Source organism: Sorex araneus, chromosome 6 (assembly GCF_027595985.1).
Source record: "Sorex araneus isolate mSorAra2 chromosome 6, mSorAra2.pri, whole genome shotgun sequence".
Lineage (NCBI taxonomy): Eukaryota > Metazoa > Chordata > Mammalia > Eulipotyphla > Soricidae > Sorex > Sorex araneus.
The window spans coordinates 40,131,666-40,152,182 of record NC_073307.1 but is presented as its reverse complement, the minus strand read 5'-3'; the positions used below and the strand labels follow the sequence as shown (position 1 = coordinate 40,152,182).

The 20,517-nt window shown below is 48.8% G+C and overlaps 1 protein-coding gene and 1 long non-coding RNA gene across 3 annotated transcripts in view; one reads left to right on the top strand and one right to left on the bottom strand.

The window, feature by feature from the left end:
* Positions 1-20,517, top strand: part of TNFAIP8 (TNF alpha induced protein 8) — a 124,462-nt gene that overhangs the window by 68,078 nt on the left and 35,867 nt on the right. Inside the window, exon 1 of one of the 2 annotated variants that reach the window (XM_055142389.1) lies at positions 20,172-20,368. The exons of the other annotated variant lie outside the window; for it this stretch is intronic. Within the exon in view, the coding sequence (XP_054998364.1) occupies positions 20,308-20,368 (61 nt within the window). The 5' untranslated portion in view covers positions 20,172-20,307. Of the gene's footprint in view, positions 1-20,171; positions 20,369-20,517 lie in introns of those variants that run through there. 2 annotated transcript variants of the gene reach the window in all.
* On the bottom strand, positions 14,324-20,186 carry LOC129405637 (uncharacterized). The gene is made up of 3 exons (XR_008630710.1): positions 20,101-20,186; positions 15,303-15,350; positions 14,324-14,428 (listed from the first exon to the last, which is right to left on the bottom strand). It is a non-coding gene; the product is annotated as an uncharacterized LOC129405637 (long non-coding RNA).

Here is a 20,517-nt window from a genome sequence, read left to right as displayed (position 1 = left end):
CGGGTGACGACACCGGCTCCAGAATAACAAGCAAGACAACTTTCCGAGGGACTGTTGGTGACCAGTGGCTTCTGTGCATAGGTGTGGGGTGCTCATGGTGGAGTTCTCAAAGGGACCGTGTGCATTCTGAATAGCTCAGAGAGCCCATCTCTTCCCAGGCTGATACCGATGCCCTAGGGCAGCTCCTGTCTGTGCGACTCTGTGCCGAGACGCCTCTGCACAGTCCGCTGGCCGAACACGGGGGGCAATGCTGAAACTCGGTGAGTGCGAAGCGCGCCCTGACCACCTGGGCTGTGCTGCCTTAGAGGAGTCTGGTGCCATGTGCCAGTAGACTCGGTAACACGCTGCTGCTGCTGCTCCAGCAGGGAACCAGACTTAGTCTCGTCTTTCGCGTGCCAGCATTCCACAAATGACTGCTTTTCTTTCACTTTGACTTTGGATGGTGGAGGAGCTGAGTGGAGCTGATGGAGATCTGAGTGTTGTGGGTGGAAAAAAAGAAAGATAAACCAAGTTTGCACAGAGAGTTTCATTTGTCAGTGGGTATAGGCTCTGTATGTTTCTGCAGAACTCCTCTGGCTTTTTCCCGGCAAGCTGCTTGTTTTTACATCTTTCATGGGGTCCTTAGTTCTGGTTCTCAGTGGTCTGGTAGGGTGCTGCTTTCTGTGTCTTGTGTGGTGACCTACAAACCTGGGCATTTATTTGATTCTCTGTTAGGCAGGTATTGATCAGATTATTGCTGCTGCCGTTTCTGTAATAGCCAATAAGCAACACTAGCCTTCTAGAAGGTCTTTTGTGCTTTAAACACACACACACAACTCTGTTTTCAGCTATACTTCAAGCTTCTACAAAAATACTTTAGTTTTAAGGTAAATTGGAAAATATTTTGAGCCCTGGAATAAAGAGGATAGTTAAATATAGCCCTTTAAATATCTGTTGATGTTTAGATACCTATGTTCAAGTCTATGCCTAATATTTGTTGAACTGTATATAAATTTTTTCAGCTTAATCAGAAAAAGAGGCAGGAACTAAGCATTGGAAGGCATTAATTGGGTCTCAGTGAATCTAGTCTCCTGCCTCTTTGATTGAGCCTTGGCAGCAAAGACTATTTCCTTAGCTGTGGCTTCTGTTATATGCAGTGCTGTCGTTTATGTGAAATGCCCATTTGCCCACCAGATGCCTGGAGCTGTGCATGTGAGATTGTCTACTTTCTTTATGTATATTTACAGGCGCCCTCCACACATGCATGTTTCATGTGTTTATATTTGTATCTTTGTATATACATGGTTACGTGTCTATGAGTGTATCTCGTAGTAAATATGCATTTGAAATCAGAGCCAGGTTGTGCTGGGATGCTTTTCTGAAAGAAGTGAGTTTTGGGTAGCATTCCAAAGGATGGGTAAGGAGCAGATTTTTGGCAGAGAGCAGCAGCATACATCAAGCTTAAAACGGAATTAAGTCAAATGTTGCATTCAGTGAGTCAGCAGGAACCATTGAGAACAGATTGTAAATTTTTAATTGAAAAGAGCCTGGCTGAAAGAGAAGAGTAGGCACGGGGAGAAAAGTGAAAGCTGTGGAGTGTGTGTGCATGTGCACGTGTGTGTGCATGTTGTGAGTGCCTGTGTGTGCGGGTGTGAGTGCGTGTGTGTGTGTGTGTGTGTGTGTGAGTGCCTATATATGTGCGTGCGTATGATCGCATGTGTGTGTGCATGTGCGCATGAGTATGTGTGATTGTGTACATGTGAGTGCATGTGTGTGTGGTCTGTGCGGTCTGTGCGTGTATGTGTGTATGCATACAGATGCCTGGAGCTGTGCATGTGAGATTGTCTACTTTCTGTCTACTTTCTATACCCATTGACAAATGAAACTCTCTGTGCAAACTTGGTTTGTCTTTCTTTTTTTCCACCCACAACACTCGGATCTCCATCAGCTCCACTCAGCTCCTCCACCATCCAAAGCTCCTCCACCATCCAAAGTGTGTGTGTGTGTGTGTGTGTGTGTGTATGGGTGGGGGTGGGGATGGGAGCTGGTATGTTCTCTTGCTGTTTGGTTTCTCCTTGGAGATAACTTCAACTTACCCATGTCGCCATCTAGTGGAACGTGCCGAGGTGCACCTGGGCCCCCGAGCGCCTTGTGAGTGGGATCTCAGGCTGTGGTAGGAAGCTCAGTTCCCTTTTTCCCAGAGATTTTAATGGAAGGAACTAGAGACAGACGTGGGGAGGGAGGTGTGAAGGAGGGGTGCAACTGTTTGCTTCCAAATGGCATTACTTTTGACTCTAGAAAATGGAGCTGAATGTCTGTATAAAGAATTTCTTGAGCTTGGATGGGGCGCTGTGACAGCTTACATGCATAAGCTCCTGTCTTCAGTCTTCCACACTGCTGGGGTGGGGAGCCATACATATTATACTAGTAAAACATTGAGAATTGATATATTATTTATATGATGACATAATACAGGATGTTTTAATGTATTAATATATTTTAATTTTATGTAATTTAAAAATATAAATTTAAACAACTTAAATACACTTGAGAATATTATGTATTTATTTATTTTATTTCTTTGTTGAATCATCATGATTTAAATACATTTTAAGTAATATAATTTTAAAATAATATAATCATATTAACAATACATATATGGTAGCACTGTCGTCCCTGTTGTTCATCAGTTTTGCTCGAGCAGGCACCAGTAACATCTCCATTGTGAGACTTGTTGTTACTGTTTTTGGTATATCGAATACGCAATGGGTAGCTGGTCAGGCTCTGCCATGAGGGCGGGATACTCTTGGTAGCTTGTTGGACTCTCCGAGAGGGATGGAAGAATCGAACCTGGTTCTGCCGTGTGCAAGGCAAACGTCCTACCCACTGTGGGTGATAATATAAATAATAATATGTATAATTATCCCCCCCCCCCAAGGCAGCATTTTTAGACTGTGGCATTGAAATACTGGAGTGTCCGTGGCTCTTCAACTTGGGGCACGGAGCAGGCCTGTAGGAGGCAGCTCCGGGACATTTCTGAGCAGAGGGGGACCGTCACTGTATCTGGTGCTGGCTGGCTTGTTGTATGTGTGGTGAGAGGTTCCATCCTGACTCGTGGTGGGGAGCACTTTGACCAGAGCCACCACAGCCCTTACACACTGGAGAGGGCTGTGCCCCTCCCACCATCCAGCCTGAATTCATTCCACTGAAGCCACCAGGTTCCCATCATGTTCTTGACATCCTTCCAGGTCCTGGGACTGCTCGAGTGGATGTGGCACATAGAAGCATCCTTTGCCCCTGGAGATTAGCGAGTAAGCCACCTGGAAGTGCTTCTCCTTAGCGGCCAACAGTGTCTCCCCTGCTGTCTACTGAACAGACTAGTTACCGGGGAATTTAAATACACAAAAGGTGAACAAAACAAAACCAGCTGAAGAGGACTCTCAGGATTGTGGAGCTGTGTGGGAGGGGAGGATGCGCAGTGGCCTGTCCTCACCGAGAATCTGACCTTCGATGCTTGAGAGATGTGAGGCCGGCAGACAGGTGGCCATGCTCGGGAGAACACCCCAGGTGGAGGTTAAGCAGAGGCTGAGGCCCCCAGGTGGGAGTGGCCTGGTGTGTTCCTGGAGCTGCAGGGGCTGAGGAAAGGAGAGATGAGCCCAGAGGCCAGGAGGGGCAGACCGCAGGGTGCCTTGAGGACAACTAGAATGACTGAGTGACTGGATTTGAGCTGGGGAGCTCTTTGATCTGGCCTATCTAGTGTTCATACAAATGATACTCCCCTGGTTATTTAGGCCCGTGGTTGAGAACCTGCCCTTGACCTTAACCTCATTCTTGCCACCGCATCTCCCTGACTCGCTGGACAGGGTACTCAGGCCCCGGCTGTGTGAGCAGTGGGTCCACAGGATGAAGATGCTGTGGGCTGGGGCTATTTCAGCTCCAGGCACCTTGCTGTTCCCACGGTGTGTCCCCACCTTCCTCTGGTTCCCCCTATTCTAATACAGAAGAGCTCTCGGAGAGGACTGACCTAATGTTGCCTCTGCTACCCTTCGTTTGAGGATGGAGAGGAAGTTCTTTGGTTTTTCCAGTGGTTCGGGGCAAGAACGTATAATCCTGAAAAGCCGCCTACTGTTCTTTGGGGATTTGTTTTTGTGTTTTATGGTGATTGGGATCAAACCCAGCTCCCCACCCATGTAAGGCAAGTGTTCTGGTACTGAACTACATCCCTAGATCCTAATGTTCGTTTTAAAATTTCTTTTCTTTTTTAAAAATTGAATCACGTTACAAAGATGTTTATGATTGCGTTTCTGGCATATATTGTTCCAACACCAGTTTCTTCATCTACTATCCTCCACCAATGCCCCATTTTCCCTTCCCCACCCCCCACCCCGCCTGTGAGAGGCACTTTCCCCTGCCCTGTTGTCCTAGTGCCCCCTTCCCTAATTTATCCCCCTCAACCCTGCCCAGTGCCGAGCTGCCTACTGAAGAACAGTTCTCCTGCTCTTCTTTCCTATTGCCATTGGGCATTTGATATTCCCCTACAGGTTTTATTCTGTGCCATCAAAGAGAGAGATTTTTTTTTTCTTTTAGGGTCACACCTGGCAATGCACAGGGGTTACTCCTGGCTCATGCACTCAGGAATTACTCCTGGCGGTGCTCCTGGGACCATATGGGATGCTGAAAATTGAACCTGGGTTGGCTGTGTGCAAGGCAAATGCCCTACCTGCTGTGCTATCGCTCCAGCCCTGAGAGAGATCATTCTGAGTCTATTATCCCTTTAGCCGATTTCACTCAACATGATAGACTTAAGAGCCATCCACATTGCAGCGAATTGCATGACTTTCTCTTTTCTTAAGGCTGTGCATAGTATTGCATTGTGTATATGTACCATAGTTTGTTTATCCAGTCATCTGTTTGTGGGCATTTGGGTTGTTTCCATATTTTGGCTATTGTATATAGTGCTGAAATGAACATAGGAATGCTGATGTCTTTTCTGATTTGTGCTTTTTGGATCCTTGGCATATATTCCCATGAGTAGGATTAATGGATCATATTCAATTGCTTGTTTTTTGAGGAATGTCCTAATGTTCCCTTTTTTTGGTGGAGGGGACTCTTCGGTCCTGTCTCTGCACTCAGAAATTACTCCTGGCATTGCTCTGGGGACTGAACCAGGATTGGCCACATGCAAGGCAAACGCCCTACTGTCTATACTATTGCTCTGGCTCCGAAGTTCCCTTTTTAAGTCAACTTGGATCTAATGAAACTTACAGTACCACTTCTGTGGGTATCAGGTATTTGAGCTCAGTTCTCCACATCACGTGCTTTGCCTGGGTAAGACTGAATCACAAACGTTTAAAACACACTGCATCCACGGGTCAGGCATGTGGCTCGGGAGTAGGTATGTATTGGGAACGTGTGAGGCCCTGGGCTTGATCCCTGAAACCACAGCCCCCACCCTCCAAAGCCCCACACTATTCTGTACTTCTCTCTCCCCCAAGTCCTATTAGCCAAAAGGAAAAAAAAAAGGAAAACTAGTTTTCAGTTTTCAAAATTCTCCAAATATAGCTTGACCTGGGCAAATTTCTGTGCAGCTCTCACTGCCTTCTTGTTTTTCCATGAGCCATTTCAAGATCTTTTTATTTTTTCTTCCCTCTCTCTTTGATCTTATGATCTTTGTCCTCTGAACGCAGGCCAAATCCTCTAGCCTCCCTTTCCGATGAAGGTTGGACTGGTGCTAAGTATAGCGCTGAGTGACTGGGTGCTACACCTTCGCCAAGGGCTGTGGCCTGTCCCAGGCAGTGGGAAGGAACTAGCTCACCTCCACCTCTTCTTCCTTTCCTCCCAAAGCAATGCGTCCATTATATAAATTGTGAGCTCCACATTGCATTTCCTGTTCATTTATACACATGCAGTCGCACATTTCTTTGTGGTAATTTTATGTGTTGCGCTCATATCTATAAATGAACTTTCAGAACTATTAGGGTTAGAATAAGCACCCTTTGGAATCAGGATCTTCCAAGAAAGGTTGCAGCAGTCCCCTCAGCTTCTTTTTTTTTTTTTCTTCTTCTTTTTTTAGGCCACGCCCAGCAATGCTCAGGGGCTACTCCTAGCTATGCACTTAGAAATTACTCCTGGCGATGCTTGGGGGACCATACGGGGTGCTGGGGATCGAACTCCTGTCGGTATTGTGCAAGACAAGTGCTTTACCTACTGTACTGTCTTTCCAGGGCTATAGGCAATACTGTTCCGGAGGGATCTTTTTTTTTGAGATAATTGAAAAGAAGTATTTGCTGGCAGAAATTCCATCATAAAAACTCTAGACCACAATGCAAATACAGAAACTTGTGTATTACTTGGGGCAGTGGGGAATGATGTGAGCTGCTTGTGGGTGACATAGAATGAGAGTGCTCACTTGGGACCTCCCCAGATTCCAGAAAGTCATTCTGTAACCATTTGGCCTTTCAGCTCTAAAACTGCTGCATCCAAGTGCAGAAAAAGTCATAGCTCAGGGGCTGTGTGCCTGAATGCCTGGAAGTAGCCCTAGACTTCTTTAAGATAGCCCAAGGGGCAGAGCACATTATTTCTTTCTTTCTTTTTTCTTTTTATTTTACTTTGTTTTTTTAAATTAAATTTTTAAAAAATTTTATAAAGTAGTTCACAATATTTGATTATGTTTAATATTCAAACACCAATCCCACCACCATTACACCTTCCCACCACCATATTTCAGGTGTTCCCATCCCAAACCCCAATCCCTGCCCCAGAACAGAACCGAAATAATACAATATTTCCCTCTAAGCTTGGTTGCCTCCTCCTTTGAATCCCATCAGATGTGATGCGGTACTCTTGGAATATGGGTAGTGTGTGACCTATGAAGTGTCACCAGCTGTGGAAAGTCCAGGGAAAGATTCACTCGTGGGTGAGGCTTGGCCCGAGCATCTGGAGAGCAGCCATGAGCATGGCCGCAGTTGAGTTCCGGAGGTCTTCAGCTACTGGGGCTGGGTCCCGGTCCCTTGGAGGGGTCTCACCTGCCCTTCTCTGGGGCGTCTGGAGTGAAACCGCCTGGCTCGGGGTCCGGCAGCAAGCATGTGATTTCTAAGCAAGAGTTTGAGCCTGAGCACCGCTGGATGTGGCTCTGGTGGCCCCTAGCACAGAAGCATCAGGCTCATCTGGTCCCCGTCCCTAAGCACTACTGGGGATCCCCCGCCCCACAAAAGCCACTCCAGAGGCTAAGTGAACACATCCTAAGGCTACACTCTGGTCTGGCATTCTTGGGCTTCCACTGTTGCTTGATCCCTCCTCTGCTGACTTCTTAGGAACTTCCTGTTCTGTCCCCAAGCGTGCCCCCGGGCTCCCTACTACACTCGGGCTCCCTACTACACTCGGGCTCCTGGGAGATGCCCTGGGGCTGGCTCCCTCCTGGGATCTGGAACTAGTGAGGCCACACCTTCCCAGCACCCAGGCTCACCTTCCTAGAGTCCAGAAGATCAACTCAGACCTCTGGGGCAGGGCTGCAGGGCGGGGAGAGAGGTCAGGGACTCAGGCACTCCCCAAGGTGCTGTGCTCACTGCCTGGGCCTCAGTTGCCTGCACCAGACAGGCAAGACGTGGCATTTTCAGAGCCCCTCTTGTGCCACTTGCTGACCTGCTACTCTCCGGCCTTCTTAGGGAGTGAGCCAGAGCAACTGGGGGAGAGTTGAGTGGTCAGCCTCACTGTCTCTGGCTCCTCTGCCGTCCCCCAGGGGCTCGCCATGGGGTCTGGCCAGCAGCAGGAGGAGAAATCCTCAAGCCCTCCTCCTCGGTAGCTGCAGGACACGGCACCCATGACGGTTCTCCTGCACGCACCTTTTACTGTTCTTTATTTTACATTTTTAATTGTCGTACAGCTTTTATTGTTTCTTTATATTTAACTTCCCCCTTACCTTTGGCTCTGGCATGACTGGTGGTTGCACACTCACTCTGGATTGTGAGGGCTGTGGCACGAGAAGCCAACTGAGGGTGGCTCGAGCAAGAGACATTTTATGTTAGTTTACATCAACCCAGGAGGTTTGCTTAACAGCCCGGTGACATCAAGAACAGAGACGTGGGGCTGGAACAGTGGCCGGGAGTGACAGAGAGGCAGAAGTAAGCCCTTAGCACAGCTGAGTATATCCCAGACACCCCCCACCCACCCTCCTTAAATGAACCAGCTGCTTTCTGATCTGTGCCCCCATCCTGGCCTTGGCCCCCAGCTAGCTGCCTTGCAGAGATGCCGGTCCTCACACCCATCCGCACTGTCTGGAGTCGGGAAGATCTGACTAGGGGGAGTAAGTGACCCTTTTCAGAAGCCCCCAGCAAATATCCATGTCTCACTGCCCCAGCTTACGGACTTTGAGGTCTTCTTCGACTGTGGTTGGCTTAGATTTGGGAGGGGTGGGGGAGGTTCATGGTGGTTAGTTGAAATGATGAGAGCTGAGAACTGGGTCCCAGTGGGTGGGGTACTCAGTATTTTCTTTTCTAGTAGCACAGCTATTGCCCGGGGAGGGGAAAATAAAGGTGATGTCACTTCGGCTCCGCTGTCCACCACACAGGCATCCTTTCATGGTGCTCTCTCCCCACTCTTGTTCCTTATTGGCAGTTGGGTATGATTTGAGTCAGCCAAGAGGTCCCTGCACTACATTACCAGTGCTCTTTCCCCCCCATCCCCCAACCCCGAATACATGTTCTCTAGAAAGGCAGACCTCAGAATCCAGCAGCACTGCAGATGAGAAAGGGAAGCTCTCAACGTTGATCAGGTGTCCCCATGGTCCCATAGACTGGGCAGGTAAGTCCTGAGCAGAGAATAGAATGAACTAGAATCAGTCGCAGACCTTCCAGCCTTGGGATCTGTGTATCCTCACAAAACACTGCAGTCCACTATGCATTTTCTTATGTTTGGAGTTTGGAGCCACACCCAGTGGTGCTCAGGGACTGCTCCTGACTCTAAGCTCTGGGGACACCCGTGGTTGTGTTTAGGGGACACTGCAGTGACAGGGATAAAAAAAAAAAAAACCTGGGATGGCCACATGCCTTAACCTTATACTCTCTACCCAGCCCTGCATTTTTTTCCTTATTTTGGGGGGAGGAGGGGAAGTTTGGGTCATGCCTGGCAGAGCTTAGTTAGAGCTTACTTCTGGCTTTATGCTCAGGAATTACTTCCCATGGATAGGAAACCATATGTGGGGCTAGAGGTTGAACTGGGGTGAGCTTCAACAAGAAAAGGCCCTTAACCCCTATATTAGCTGTCCAGCCCCATGCACTTTCTTTTAAAACTGTCACAAAGTCATATGTTGCTGAAAAACATGCCTTCTCTTTTATAACTTTGAGCTCAATAGCCACATTTGATTATTTTATCTACTTTTATGGAAAAAACTGACTTCTAGATAGTCTCAGGACTTTGTCGAGGCTCACAAATTAATGATAGAGAGTGATCAGGTCTATATTATTTATTTAGTTTGCTCTTGAAGCCTACAAGGGCAAGGCTGCCGAGGGCCTAGCTTCTTAACTAGAGGCTGCAACTGCAAGAGATCCCGTAGCTGAATATGGGAGTTGAGAAAAATTTGGCAACAGCTAAAAGTTTCTGAAGTGCAGTGACCAAAAATTAATTCACAACTAACCGCGAAATGAATCTGAAAGGTTTCTGGCAGTGCTCACCCGTGTTACATTTCACGGGTGAAAAGGGATCGGGAGAGAGGGAAATGTTCCAGAAGCCCCGGTCTGGGCAGGGGCAGGGGCAGGGGTGGGGTCAGCATTCACAAGGCCCTTGGGGGGAGGCGTGAAAGGATGGGCCAGACAGAGACTGCCGTGTGGCGAGGTGTGAGTTGCGGCAGGGGGGGTACCTGCTGAACTTGAGGAATGCAGTAGAAGGCAGGGGCGCAGCGCCTTGCTCCACTTACCCACCTTCCTGCTAGGGAAATAAGATGCTCAGAGGGCCAGCCTGGGAGCCCACCATGGATTCCTTTCTGCTAAGTGGACCTGAACCAAAACCCCACTGAGAAGTGCCCAGGAGCTGGACTGCCCACCCCTCATTGGGGCTGTGGGCAGAGGATCCCTCTCCCGGGGACCTTGGGGACCTGGTTTCCAGTCCTCTGTAGGACACTTGTGTGCTGGACCTTTGGATGTAATAGAGGAGCACTGGGAGTTTGACTCCTCGTTCGTGAACAGATTTGGAGAGAGGAGGTATCATACTGCCTCCAAATGCTTTGAGCGCTGGCTTCTGATTCCTGGGTTCCGGGCAGGCTCCGCTAGGAGGTGTCAAGTGGAATGGCGATGGGGGCAGAGGTGAGTTGCCCTGGCAGGCTTCTGTATTGCATGCTGCAGATAGCTCGACAGCTCCCGAGCGCTGGCCTGGCCGAGTGCCGGGTGTCATTTGTTAGGCGGGAACTTCAGGCACGGCCGCTCACAAATGCTGGCCTTGTTTCTGTTGCTAAGCTGGGCTTGTGTTTTGTGACACCCAGATGTCAGGGATGTTGCGGGAGCAGCGTACTGAGGGCACGATCCACTGCTGGCTCGCTGCAGACTCTCAGCCCAAAGGGGCAGTTCAGAGCTGTGCTCACCTGGCTTTTTTGGGGGCCGGTGAGCCCAGTTGTGTCTTTTGTGTCTGGTTCTGCTATGAGTCAATTTTGAGTGGTCCTGCTCGCTGCCATGGTTCATGGAGTTTTTATAGGATCCAGTTGCCCATTAACCCCATACTGTCTCCTCTAAAGCTCACCTTTTTTTTTTTTTTTTTTTTTGGCTTTTTGGGTCACACCTGGCAATACACAGGGGTTACTCCTGGCTCTGCACTCAGGAATTACTCCTGGCGGTGCTCAGGGGACCATATGGGATGCTGGGAATCGAACCCGGGTCGGCTGTGTGCAAGGCAAATGCCCTACCCACTGTGCTATCGCTCCAGCCCCTCTAAAGCTCACCTTGATGCGTTAGTATGTGGTTGATTTTTTTTCTCTCTTTTTTGGGTTATGCCCAGTAATGCTCAGAGGCTACTCCTGGCTTTGCACTCAGAGTAGCCCCCACACACTGTACAGTATAACCCCCAAGCCCAAAACAACATAGAAAGCAAAAACCATGTGTGTATGGCTTAAGACCACTGCTCCAGGCCAGGGGTCAGCTCTAAGCTGCCGTTCCGGATTCGGGGGGGCTACCCAGCAGCTCACTTCAGCAGTCACTGCTGTGTTTGCTCAGTCTCGAGACTCTGCGGACATGAGCCTTTTCTAACTGCATTTTCACAGTAGATTTTAGCCTTCGACTTCAGAGAGTTACCCTTGGCAGAAGTAGGCCACCCTGATATCCACCCACAAATGGAAACTACTTCAAAAGAAATACTGCACCTGAAAAATCATTTCGTGACTCAACCCTGGCCAGTGCTTCCAGGTCATCTTTGCCCTCTGCCCTCTGCCCCCTGCCCCCTTATTGTTTCATATCCCTTCTTTTGGATCCCAGTATTGTCTCGAAATATGATTTGTGCTCTCCTCACCCAGAGACGCCCTCGTACTGAGAAAGGTAACACAGAATCAGGTCAGGGGTCGTATTCCAGTCTCTGTTTACACTCCGTCTCAGCTCAGCAACTTTATTTCTCCAGGGGGGCTGTGTCCTTATTAGAAGTGAACAGGAACAGTAGAGATAGTGCAGGGAGTAAGGGCTTCACCTTGCATGTGACTGACCCCAGTTGGATCTCTGCCACCATCTACGGTCCCCTAAGCAATGCTGGGATTGTCCCTGAGCACAGAGTCAGGAATAGCCCCTGAGCATTGCCAGGTGGGACCCAGACCCCCGAAAAGAAGATAACCAGCTGTACGGCCTAGATGTCTTTTCTTCTGGTATTGTCATGAGGATGAGTGAGGGTAGCAGAGTGCCTTCATAAGCTAGAAAGTTTACCTCTTCCCAGAGAGGGAGGGAGAGTAGAACTGTGCACGCCGTGTGATCTAAGGTACCTGGTCAAGTATTTGGCATAGAGTCAGCACCCGACAAGTAATACTTACGAGTGCTGAGGCTACTGAGACGCCAGATATGCTGATTATAGGCCAAGCTCGACATCAGCACATAACTCATCTAGTCCGAAACTGGTGTGCTGCTTCGGAAGCGGGGGGGCTGTGGCCAAAGAAGGGGCGTCTTCCTTCCTTGGGTTCAGAGAACAGGGTATTTGGGACGACCTAGGTGCTGCCTTTTTCCAGGCTCAGTGTCATTTCATCCCGTAAGGAAATGAGTGACAAAATTAATCCCACCATGGCCAAGGTGGGGTCCCACATGGCCTAGCAATGCAGCGTGTTGTAAACGCAGCCTCTGAGGGGACACTCACTTCTAAGAGACTCACTTCCTACATTGTTTATCGCCCCCGAGAAGTTCATGCCTGGACTCTGGGGCCGGCCGGAATCCCCAGCTGGGGGCTATTAGCACAGAGATTCAGTTGGTCTGATACCGGATGTTAGTTCTTCATCTAAAGGAAAACCAGCTCCCACTCCAGAAGGGCGAGGTGGCTGCTGGTGTCAGTGGGTGGGGGAGAGACCGTCCTCTGGCCACAGCTGGAGAGGTCATCAGCTGGAGTGGAACTGTTCGGTTCGTCCAGTGAGCTGAGACGTGGCGGAGGGTCGCTGGTGGTGAGGTGCCTTCTGGAGAGATGCGCCGGGTCCCTTAATTGAAGCCCAGAGGCCTTCCAGGGCGGTTTGCATCTGCTCAGCACTGTTTACAAGGATGTGAAAGGAAGTGCTCCTTGTACGACAGAAAGATCGCAGCCGTCCCGAGGATTTATTCTTGGCTCTTTATCTGATAGTTAGGGTTTCCTTTTTAAAAGCCCGACAGGCTTCTGGGTTGTTGGACTTTACCTGCCTCAGTTCTCAGATGCATGCAGATTTCTTTTCCTGGCTTTTAGGTCTTTGAAGAAAGCAAATATTAATGTGCATGGTTCCTTAGAATATGGCTCTTTGTTTGCTTTCAGGGGGGTGGGGCACACCCAGTGGTATGCAGGGGTCACTCCTGGAGGTGCTCTTGGGCCCCTGCTGTGATGGGGATCAAAGCTGGTTGCCCACATACAGAGTCCAGCCCTTTGAGCCATCTCCGTGAACCCGTGAATGATTATATCGTAGCTGCACAGCACTTTCATAGTGTCCTTCATGTGTCATACTTTCTGGAAAGAAGAGGGGAAATCTTTCAAATGGGTTTGTGAGATGCCTCCAAGGGCCGGGTCATACTTTTAATGTCGGTACCCCAGTTTCGATCTCTGCCACCGTGTGGTGCCTGAGCCCAGATATCACCCCCTAGCTATCCACCCCTTATCTTCCCACAGGCACTGCTGGGTATGGCCCCACCTCCCCAAAAACCTTGCCGAAGTGATCTTATGTCGACTTTCCCCCCCTCCTAGTCTTGAAGCTTGCAAAAATGGGTCTCAGATGAGGACCTCCACTGGGCCAGGGAGGAGGCCCCCAGCCGAGCCCGGCCTTACCTGTGAGGGGCCCCTGGCTCAAGTTCTGGCTTTCCCCCTCCAAACACTAAAAAAAGGGGGAAAAAAATGAAAGACCCACTTGAAGTGTAGTTGGTGTTCTCTGTGGAAGGGGGCGTTCACGCCGAGCATCTGTGGGCTAGGGGAGTTGTTACGGAGCGTGGGGCAAACAGGAATCAAAAAACAGCCCGTTCCAGCCGCTCCACACCAGGAGCCGCTCAGAGGCCCGTGATTCACGGCTCGCGTGGTTTCTAGCAAGTCTCAGCTAACGAAAACAAGTGCCAGTGTTTCTGAGTGATGACTAACTTCTTGCGTCATTCATTTCTAGGTGCGTGGGGCGCTGCTTGCAGGGTCCTTCACACTTGCTTGCTTTGCTGCTGTGTCTTGGGGGAGAAAGAGGCTTTGGTTCCCAGGGCCGCATTCTTACCTGCCTCACTGCTGCCACCCAGGGAGCAGGACCTGAGGTTGGCAGTGGCTGTGGTGGGTATGAAGCATTAAAATTCAAGCCTCTGTAGGACATTTTCAACTCAGAGTCTCACTTGAGGGAGGATCTTTAAACACTGTTAGCTCATGCCAGCTGGAGATGATGACTTAATTAACAACTGTAGAAATGGAGGCAAACAAGCTTATTCAAGAAATTTATCCATTGTTGGGCTTTCATTACAAATAAGAGGAAGGGAGGGGGGGCTGGAGCAATAGCACAACGGGTAGGGCGTTTGCCTTGCATGCGGCCACCCGGGTTCGATTCCCAGCATCCTATATGGTTCCCTAACCACCGCCAGGGGTAATTCCTGAGTGCAGAGCCAGGAGTAACCCTGTGCATCACTGGGTGTGACCCAAAAAGCCCCCCCCCAAAAAAAATAGAAATAAGAGAAGGGCTGAGAGAGACAGTACTTACTGTACTTGCCTTGCATGTAGCTGACCTGGGTTTCAGCTGCAGCACCATATGCTTCCCTGGACTGTGCTAGGGGTGATTCCTGAGCACAAGAGCTAGGAGTAAGCCCTGAGCACCACCAGATGTCGGGAGGGAGAGGGAGAGGGAGAGGGGGAGGGAGAAAGAATAAGTGACAGTTGTAGATTCCTTGTCACTGTTACCATCATGAAGAAGACCCAGATACTTTCATGTGTGGTGCATATCTGTGCCTGCCGGGCTTACTTTCCCCCAGACAGGCTGAGCCTGAGGAGCTCTCTAAGCTGACGGCTCCAAATGGTAGCTGCAAACGTCTAGGCTGAAAGCAAATCTCTCCAACATTGTTAACTCATTGCACTCTCCATGTAAATCCTAGGATGGCCCAAAGAATATCTAATAGTGTCATTTCTTAAGTGCTTAAGTCCAAATAATGTAATTAGTACTTCTGTGCTAATAACTTTGGAGAAATTATACACATCACTGGAAAGAGCAAAGATTCTGTTTCCATTTCATTCCTCACAAAGCTCTTTGTTGATGGAATGAGAGCACAGCTGGGCCTTGATCACTGCAGCCGAGGGTCAGTCAAGAGGAGATTCCCAGCCATGTGAACAGGATCAATTAATAGAAAGAACTACTTCCCAGTGAAACAGTATGATGGTACCTCCAAGAATTAAAAATAGAATTACTGTGTGATTGAGCAATTCCTTTGCATTATATACAAAAGACATGAAAGCAGGAAATTATCATAGGCATCTGTACCTGTTTATAGCAGCATTGCTTACAATATAAACGGCAGAATCAACTAACGTTTCAATCAGCGGATGAATGGGTACACAAAATATGGTGCAGACAATGGAATCACATCCAGCCTTAACAAAGCAAGATAATTTAGGCACAGTCTGAGACATTATGCTACATAAAATAAGCCAATCACAAAGACAGATATTCTAAAATTCTGATTACATACAGTTCCTGTAGTGGTCAAATCCGTAGACAGAAGTACAGTGGTTGATTCCTAGGGATTAAGGGAAGCAGAGAATGGAGAGTTAGTATTTAGGAGGGAAAGAGTTAGAATTTTGCAAGATAAGTCCTAGAAATGGATGGTGGCAAGTGTTGCACAAGAACATACACCTACTTACTCCCATTGAATCATAGACTGAAAATGAGTAAGATTCTATATGGGAGTATGCGTGTTTTCCATACACATAAAAAGCAGTAAAGAAAACAAAAACAACAAAAATTGTCGATGCGTGTAGCTGAATCAGTAAAAGCTGTGGAATGTATAGCCCGTGTAAACTTTTGACTGTTGGGAATGGGATCATGGAATTGCTGGTTTCGGGGAGGGTTTAGGCCATACCCACGGTACTCAGGAGCTCGATCTGGCTCTGTGCTCAGGCGTGAGCCTGGGGGTACACAGGGTACCATATGTGGGTCAGGATTTTGATCCAGGGTTATGGCCACCACAGCTGCATGCAGGGCAAGTTACTTAGCTCCTGTACTATCTCCCCAGCCCAGAAGTGGGATAACTTAATGTGAGGTTGTCAGCTAAGCTTTGAAGCACCGTGAGTTGAGCTGTCCCTGCTGGCACCAGGGCCAGCCTCCAACTCTTTGAGACTCTCCTAATGGAGCCTGTTTTTGAGTTTTTATTCTGCAACATGAAAGACTTAGATTTTTTTTATAAGTATTTTTAATAGAGTGAGAAAGTCTGGATGTAGGAGACAGGAGCCTCAGTTATATTTGCTGTGGTCTGAAAAGCATTATGACTTACTTCTGTGACCTTGAGCAAATCACAGCACCTCTGTCTTTAATTACATATCTGTTCAATGGGTATGATGGCCCCAGGGAGCTCATTTGGAGAATGAATAAAACCCATGTTAATGCAAGGCATCATTGTTCAGTATTATCACAGAAACACCATGGGTCTTAAATTCTTCACCTATCATTTTTAGATTCCTTTTGAGTCTCCCCTGCCCCCCCCCCTCTCTCTCTCTGTGTGAAACAAAAAAGTTTTTTTTTAAAGCTTTAAAAGACTTTTTTTTAAACTTTAAAAAAGTTTTTTTTAAAAACTTTTTAAAAGTTTTACAGGGGAAAAAAAAGTTTTCTTAGGAAAAGAATTTCTTAGGAAAAAAAGATTTCTTAGGAAAAGAATAAAAGCAAGATAAGGAAACAAAAGCCTGGAAAACCAAGTATATCCCAGATACCTAGTCTCTCTGAGCTTTCCCTCAGATGCCCCATCTTCCTCTGAGCTCAGAACAATCTACTCATCTTTAGGGCAGGAGTGAGCCCGTAGGAGGTGAAAGCTGTCACAGGGGAGAGTGAGCAAGGGGTGGATCCATGAGAAGTACATTACCACCTCCTGGAATTAGAGCAGCGTAGGTGATGACTGTGTGTCTCCGACTCATTCCCTGAGTTTGAAAACACACTGACCTCTTCGCAGTCTCCTGAATAATGAGCAGCAAGCAGGGCGGCTCTGAAGTCCAGACTTTTAATGTATGATTTAGAAAGAGACTTAATGCTGCTCGGATAAAGTTCAATGGAGAGTTGGTGTGAACTTCCTTCAGAACCACGGTGCTTTGGAAGACGGATGTCTGTAGGTCTGCTGTCAAAATTTCCAAAATAATGCCAGGAAGCTCCTGGCCAATAGAGTTACCTTTTGCCCTGGTAAATATTTGATAATACTTGAGTGAATTTTTACAAAATTTACCATGTAACCTGCTTTGTAAGTCTCCCATCTATGCATGGAAGGTGCAATGTCTATTATTACACTTGGATTTAATATATAGTTAATATTTAAATGCAATTGGTATTCAATATGAAGGGCTGCTAATTTAATTGCTATGTTGTGCCAGGTGCTGATAAATTTTTGATGTGACTTTCACATATTGTCCAACTAAGAGGTGATGGAATGTTTCTTAAACATACACAGAGTGAACAGATTCCCCCTCTGGGAGATAGTTAATCATGATGATAATCCCTGGAGCCAAGATATAATGAATCATTTTTGGAACAACAACCAACAAAACTCTTGATGGGAGAGACAGGTCCAGTGACAGAGCACAGATCTATTGTGAGCTATTCAGTTCAGTCTCCAGTATGACTGACCCCTGAGCATCACACAGGGAGGTCTCAACCCCCCTCCCCTGTACCTCTGGGGGTGGTCATATTTAAAAGCTTAAGGTGAAGTGCCTGAGCTGGGTATTAAACATCTGGAAACCTAGAAAATCCACTGCCCTTTAGCCCCTTTTGCTGAGTGATAGGCCTGGGACAGTGAATTTGCTCAACCCCCATGACTTGGAGGTCATATAGGGACAGAGGGACATAGGGTTATGCATATACAGCTTTTGAAAGAACTCGCAGCCTGCCCTGCTTTCGAGCTCGAGCTTGACATTCTTCCCCAAGGTGACTGCAGAATATATTTAAATACAAAAGAAAAGTCTCCAGGCTTCCCGAGGGTGGTGGTGGTGAATGAGCAAAGATGAACCAAGCTGCTAAAAAGACTCCAAATGCAATTACCAGGCCGACACAGCTGCCCTTGAACTGTTCATTCAGCACTTGTTCTCTTTGGCATAGCAGCGCCGGGCTGGAGGTCTCTTTGTGAGCAGGACATTGAGGACGTGTATCTCGAACCCACCTTCTGTGGTTTCTGCAGAGTTTGACATTTAATAAATATTTCCTCTGAGGGCCCTTTCTGAAAGGAGAGGGTGAAAGTGAGCTCTTGTGGGCTGGCTGACTGTGTCCTTATCACCCCAGGAAGGTGTTGTGTCTTACTCCAATAATAGATGAGGAGCCATCGCAGCTGTGGAAGAGCCCCTCCTCACTCCTGCTGGACTCTCGGTGGACATCTGGGCTGCCGTGGGTGAGGGGTGAGCGAGGTCAGATGGTGGGGGTGTTTCAAGAGTGATGCCTTAGGCAGGAGAGGCAAGGCCGTTGATGACGGAAAGAGCATTTCTTGGCTTTAGAATGGTCCTCATCTCAGGTTGGGCTGTTTCTGCTCCAATTCGGAGGGTTCTAAGCGGGATGTGGACCTTCTCCGTGCCTGATGCAGGCTGTGTGGCAGAGGGGGGCCCACGCCGTTCTCTTCTGACTTCTAGAAGAGTGCAGCCTGCTGCCCTGTTGGTGAGGCCAGTTTCCGGAAACCCACAGCACTGATATTTTCCAGATGTTTCTCTTCTGCGCCCCTCTCTGGCTGTGTCTTCCTCTCTTCGTCCTGCCCTTTCAGTAAAATTGCAATAAAATTCTTCTGAGGGCCCTAGACATGTTAGTATCACTTCTCAGTAGGAAGTTATTTTATAGCTGAGCCTTCCATCAATATTTACAATATCCTTCAACGCTTGTGCATAGCATAAACAGTTTTTCCCCATACTCAAACCCAATATTGAAATGAAACCCTGGAGTATCTTTTATAAAAATTTACTTTTCATGGTGCAGTGCTTTATAGTCATCCATGAGGTATTTTTGGTTTTCAGATCACCTTTTGCTTCTATTTACTAAATTTCAAACATAAACTTGTACTAAGTAATGTAGGGTGTGTGTGTGTATGTGTGTGTGTGTGTGTGTGTCGCTGGGGACGAATCCAGAACCTCAAGCCTTGAACCATATCCCCAGCCCTAAATTATATTTTAAATCCTCATTCTACAAGGAATACTTTGCCCCAAACCCTCCAGATTAGCCAAACTAAATTTGAATCCAGACTCTTTAAATCTCTATCATATCTGTGTCCTTTTTTACAAAATTGATTGGAATGCCAGCACTCTTGCTTATTGCCTATATAAAATTGGGGAACGAGGGGAAAGAAAGCAGTGGGAAGATTTGTGAAGGAAATACAACTTGTCACAGTTTTCTAATAGATCTTTCAGGTATGTTATTTGAGTATATTTGGGTTTTGATCATTACAAAACGACAACTAGAACTCTCTAAAAAAATTCCGGCCTAAAACACAGTGTGTCCGTAGCCGCTCTCATTTGTTCTTTGCCCAAGGGGAAAACAGGGCTTCATAAATACAAAACAGAGCAAAGCCCAGGAAAAAAATCCCTTTCCCTCGGCAAATAATAGGAGCGCGTGGACTGGACCTGGCGGGTAGAAATGATTCCATCAGCGTTAGGAGGCCTGAATACCCTTGCCCCCTCCCCTGGAATTTTAAAGGAATTTCTCCCCGGTTGATGCGGGCTGCGCGGGGAAGACGCACCTCTCGGGACCTGCGGAGCGAGGGCGCCCGGGCTGGGTGTGAGTTAGGGAGCTCGTCTGGGTGAAGCCCAATGAGTAAGCTCGGTTTTTTCCGTGCAAAAGGAAGGGGGTGGAGGCCGCCGCCTCCACTTTCTTCCGAAAGGCCCCCTGGCTCTTGAACTTGTGAAATGCCCGTGCTTGCCGCCAGAAGCTGGTGGTCCTGCCCCAGGGACCAAGCGCCACGCTGCCTTCCTGCAAACTTAACCTCCAAGGACGCAGCCGCTTGAAAACCCTTTGTTTGGGGTAGAGACACCCCCCCCCCACACACACACACACACACACCACCACCACCAGGCAGGGAAAGTTCAATGTAGAAAACGTGGAAAGAAAACGCCACCCGGCGACTCCGAGGCATTTCTGTGCTTGCAACTCTGCATGACTGTTTGTGGACCGTCGCGGCCGTGGGTCTTACCCGCACGAGCCTTCTGCACCCCCCCACCCCTTACGCCCCCTTCTCCCCGCTCCCCCCAACCCCCAGCTCCATCCGGGAGGATGGAGGATGCGCTGGCCCACCGCCCCCCATCCTTCAGACCTGGCCCCACCTGCGTCGCCTCCGCCCCGCGCGCGCTCGGCCCCGGGGGCGGCTCCCTGCGGCCCAGCCGAGCCGCGATTCGTCACTCGCGCCCGGACTTTCCCCCTGAAAAGCCCGGAGCCGCCGCGCGCCCGCCCGGGGAGGCCGTGAGTCCGGGAGTCGGGCCGGCGCGTGTCCTTCTTTCTTCTGCGTCCCCCCCGTCGAGTGCGCCAGGTCCATGACCATGACCGCCGTCGCCGCAGACACCATGCGCTCGGACGCCGAGGAGGCCCGGGAAGGTAGGGCCCCGGGACGGACAGACGCCCAGGCGTCCCAGCGCAGAGCGGTGGGGGGCGGGGGGAGAGAGTGGGACGGGCGGCGTCGGGGCTCCCGCGGGAGGGGGCGGGGGTCCCCACCCGAGAGGTGCTGAGACTCGGGGAGCCCGACG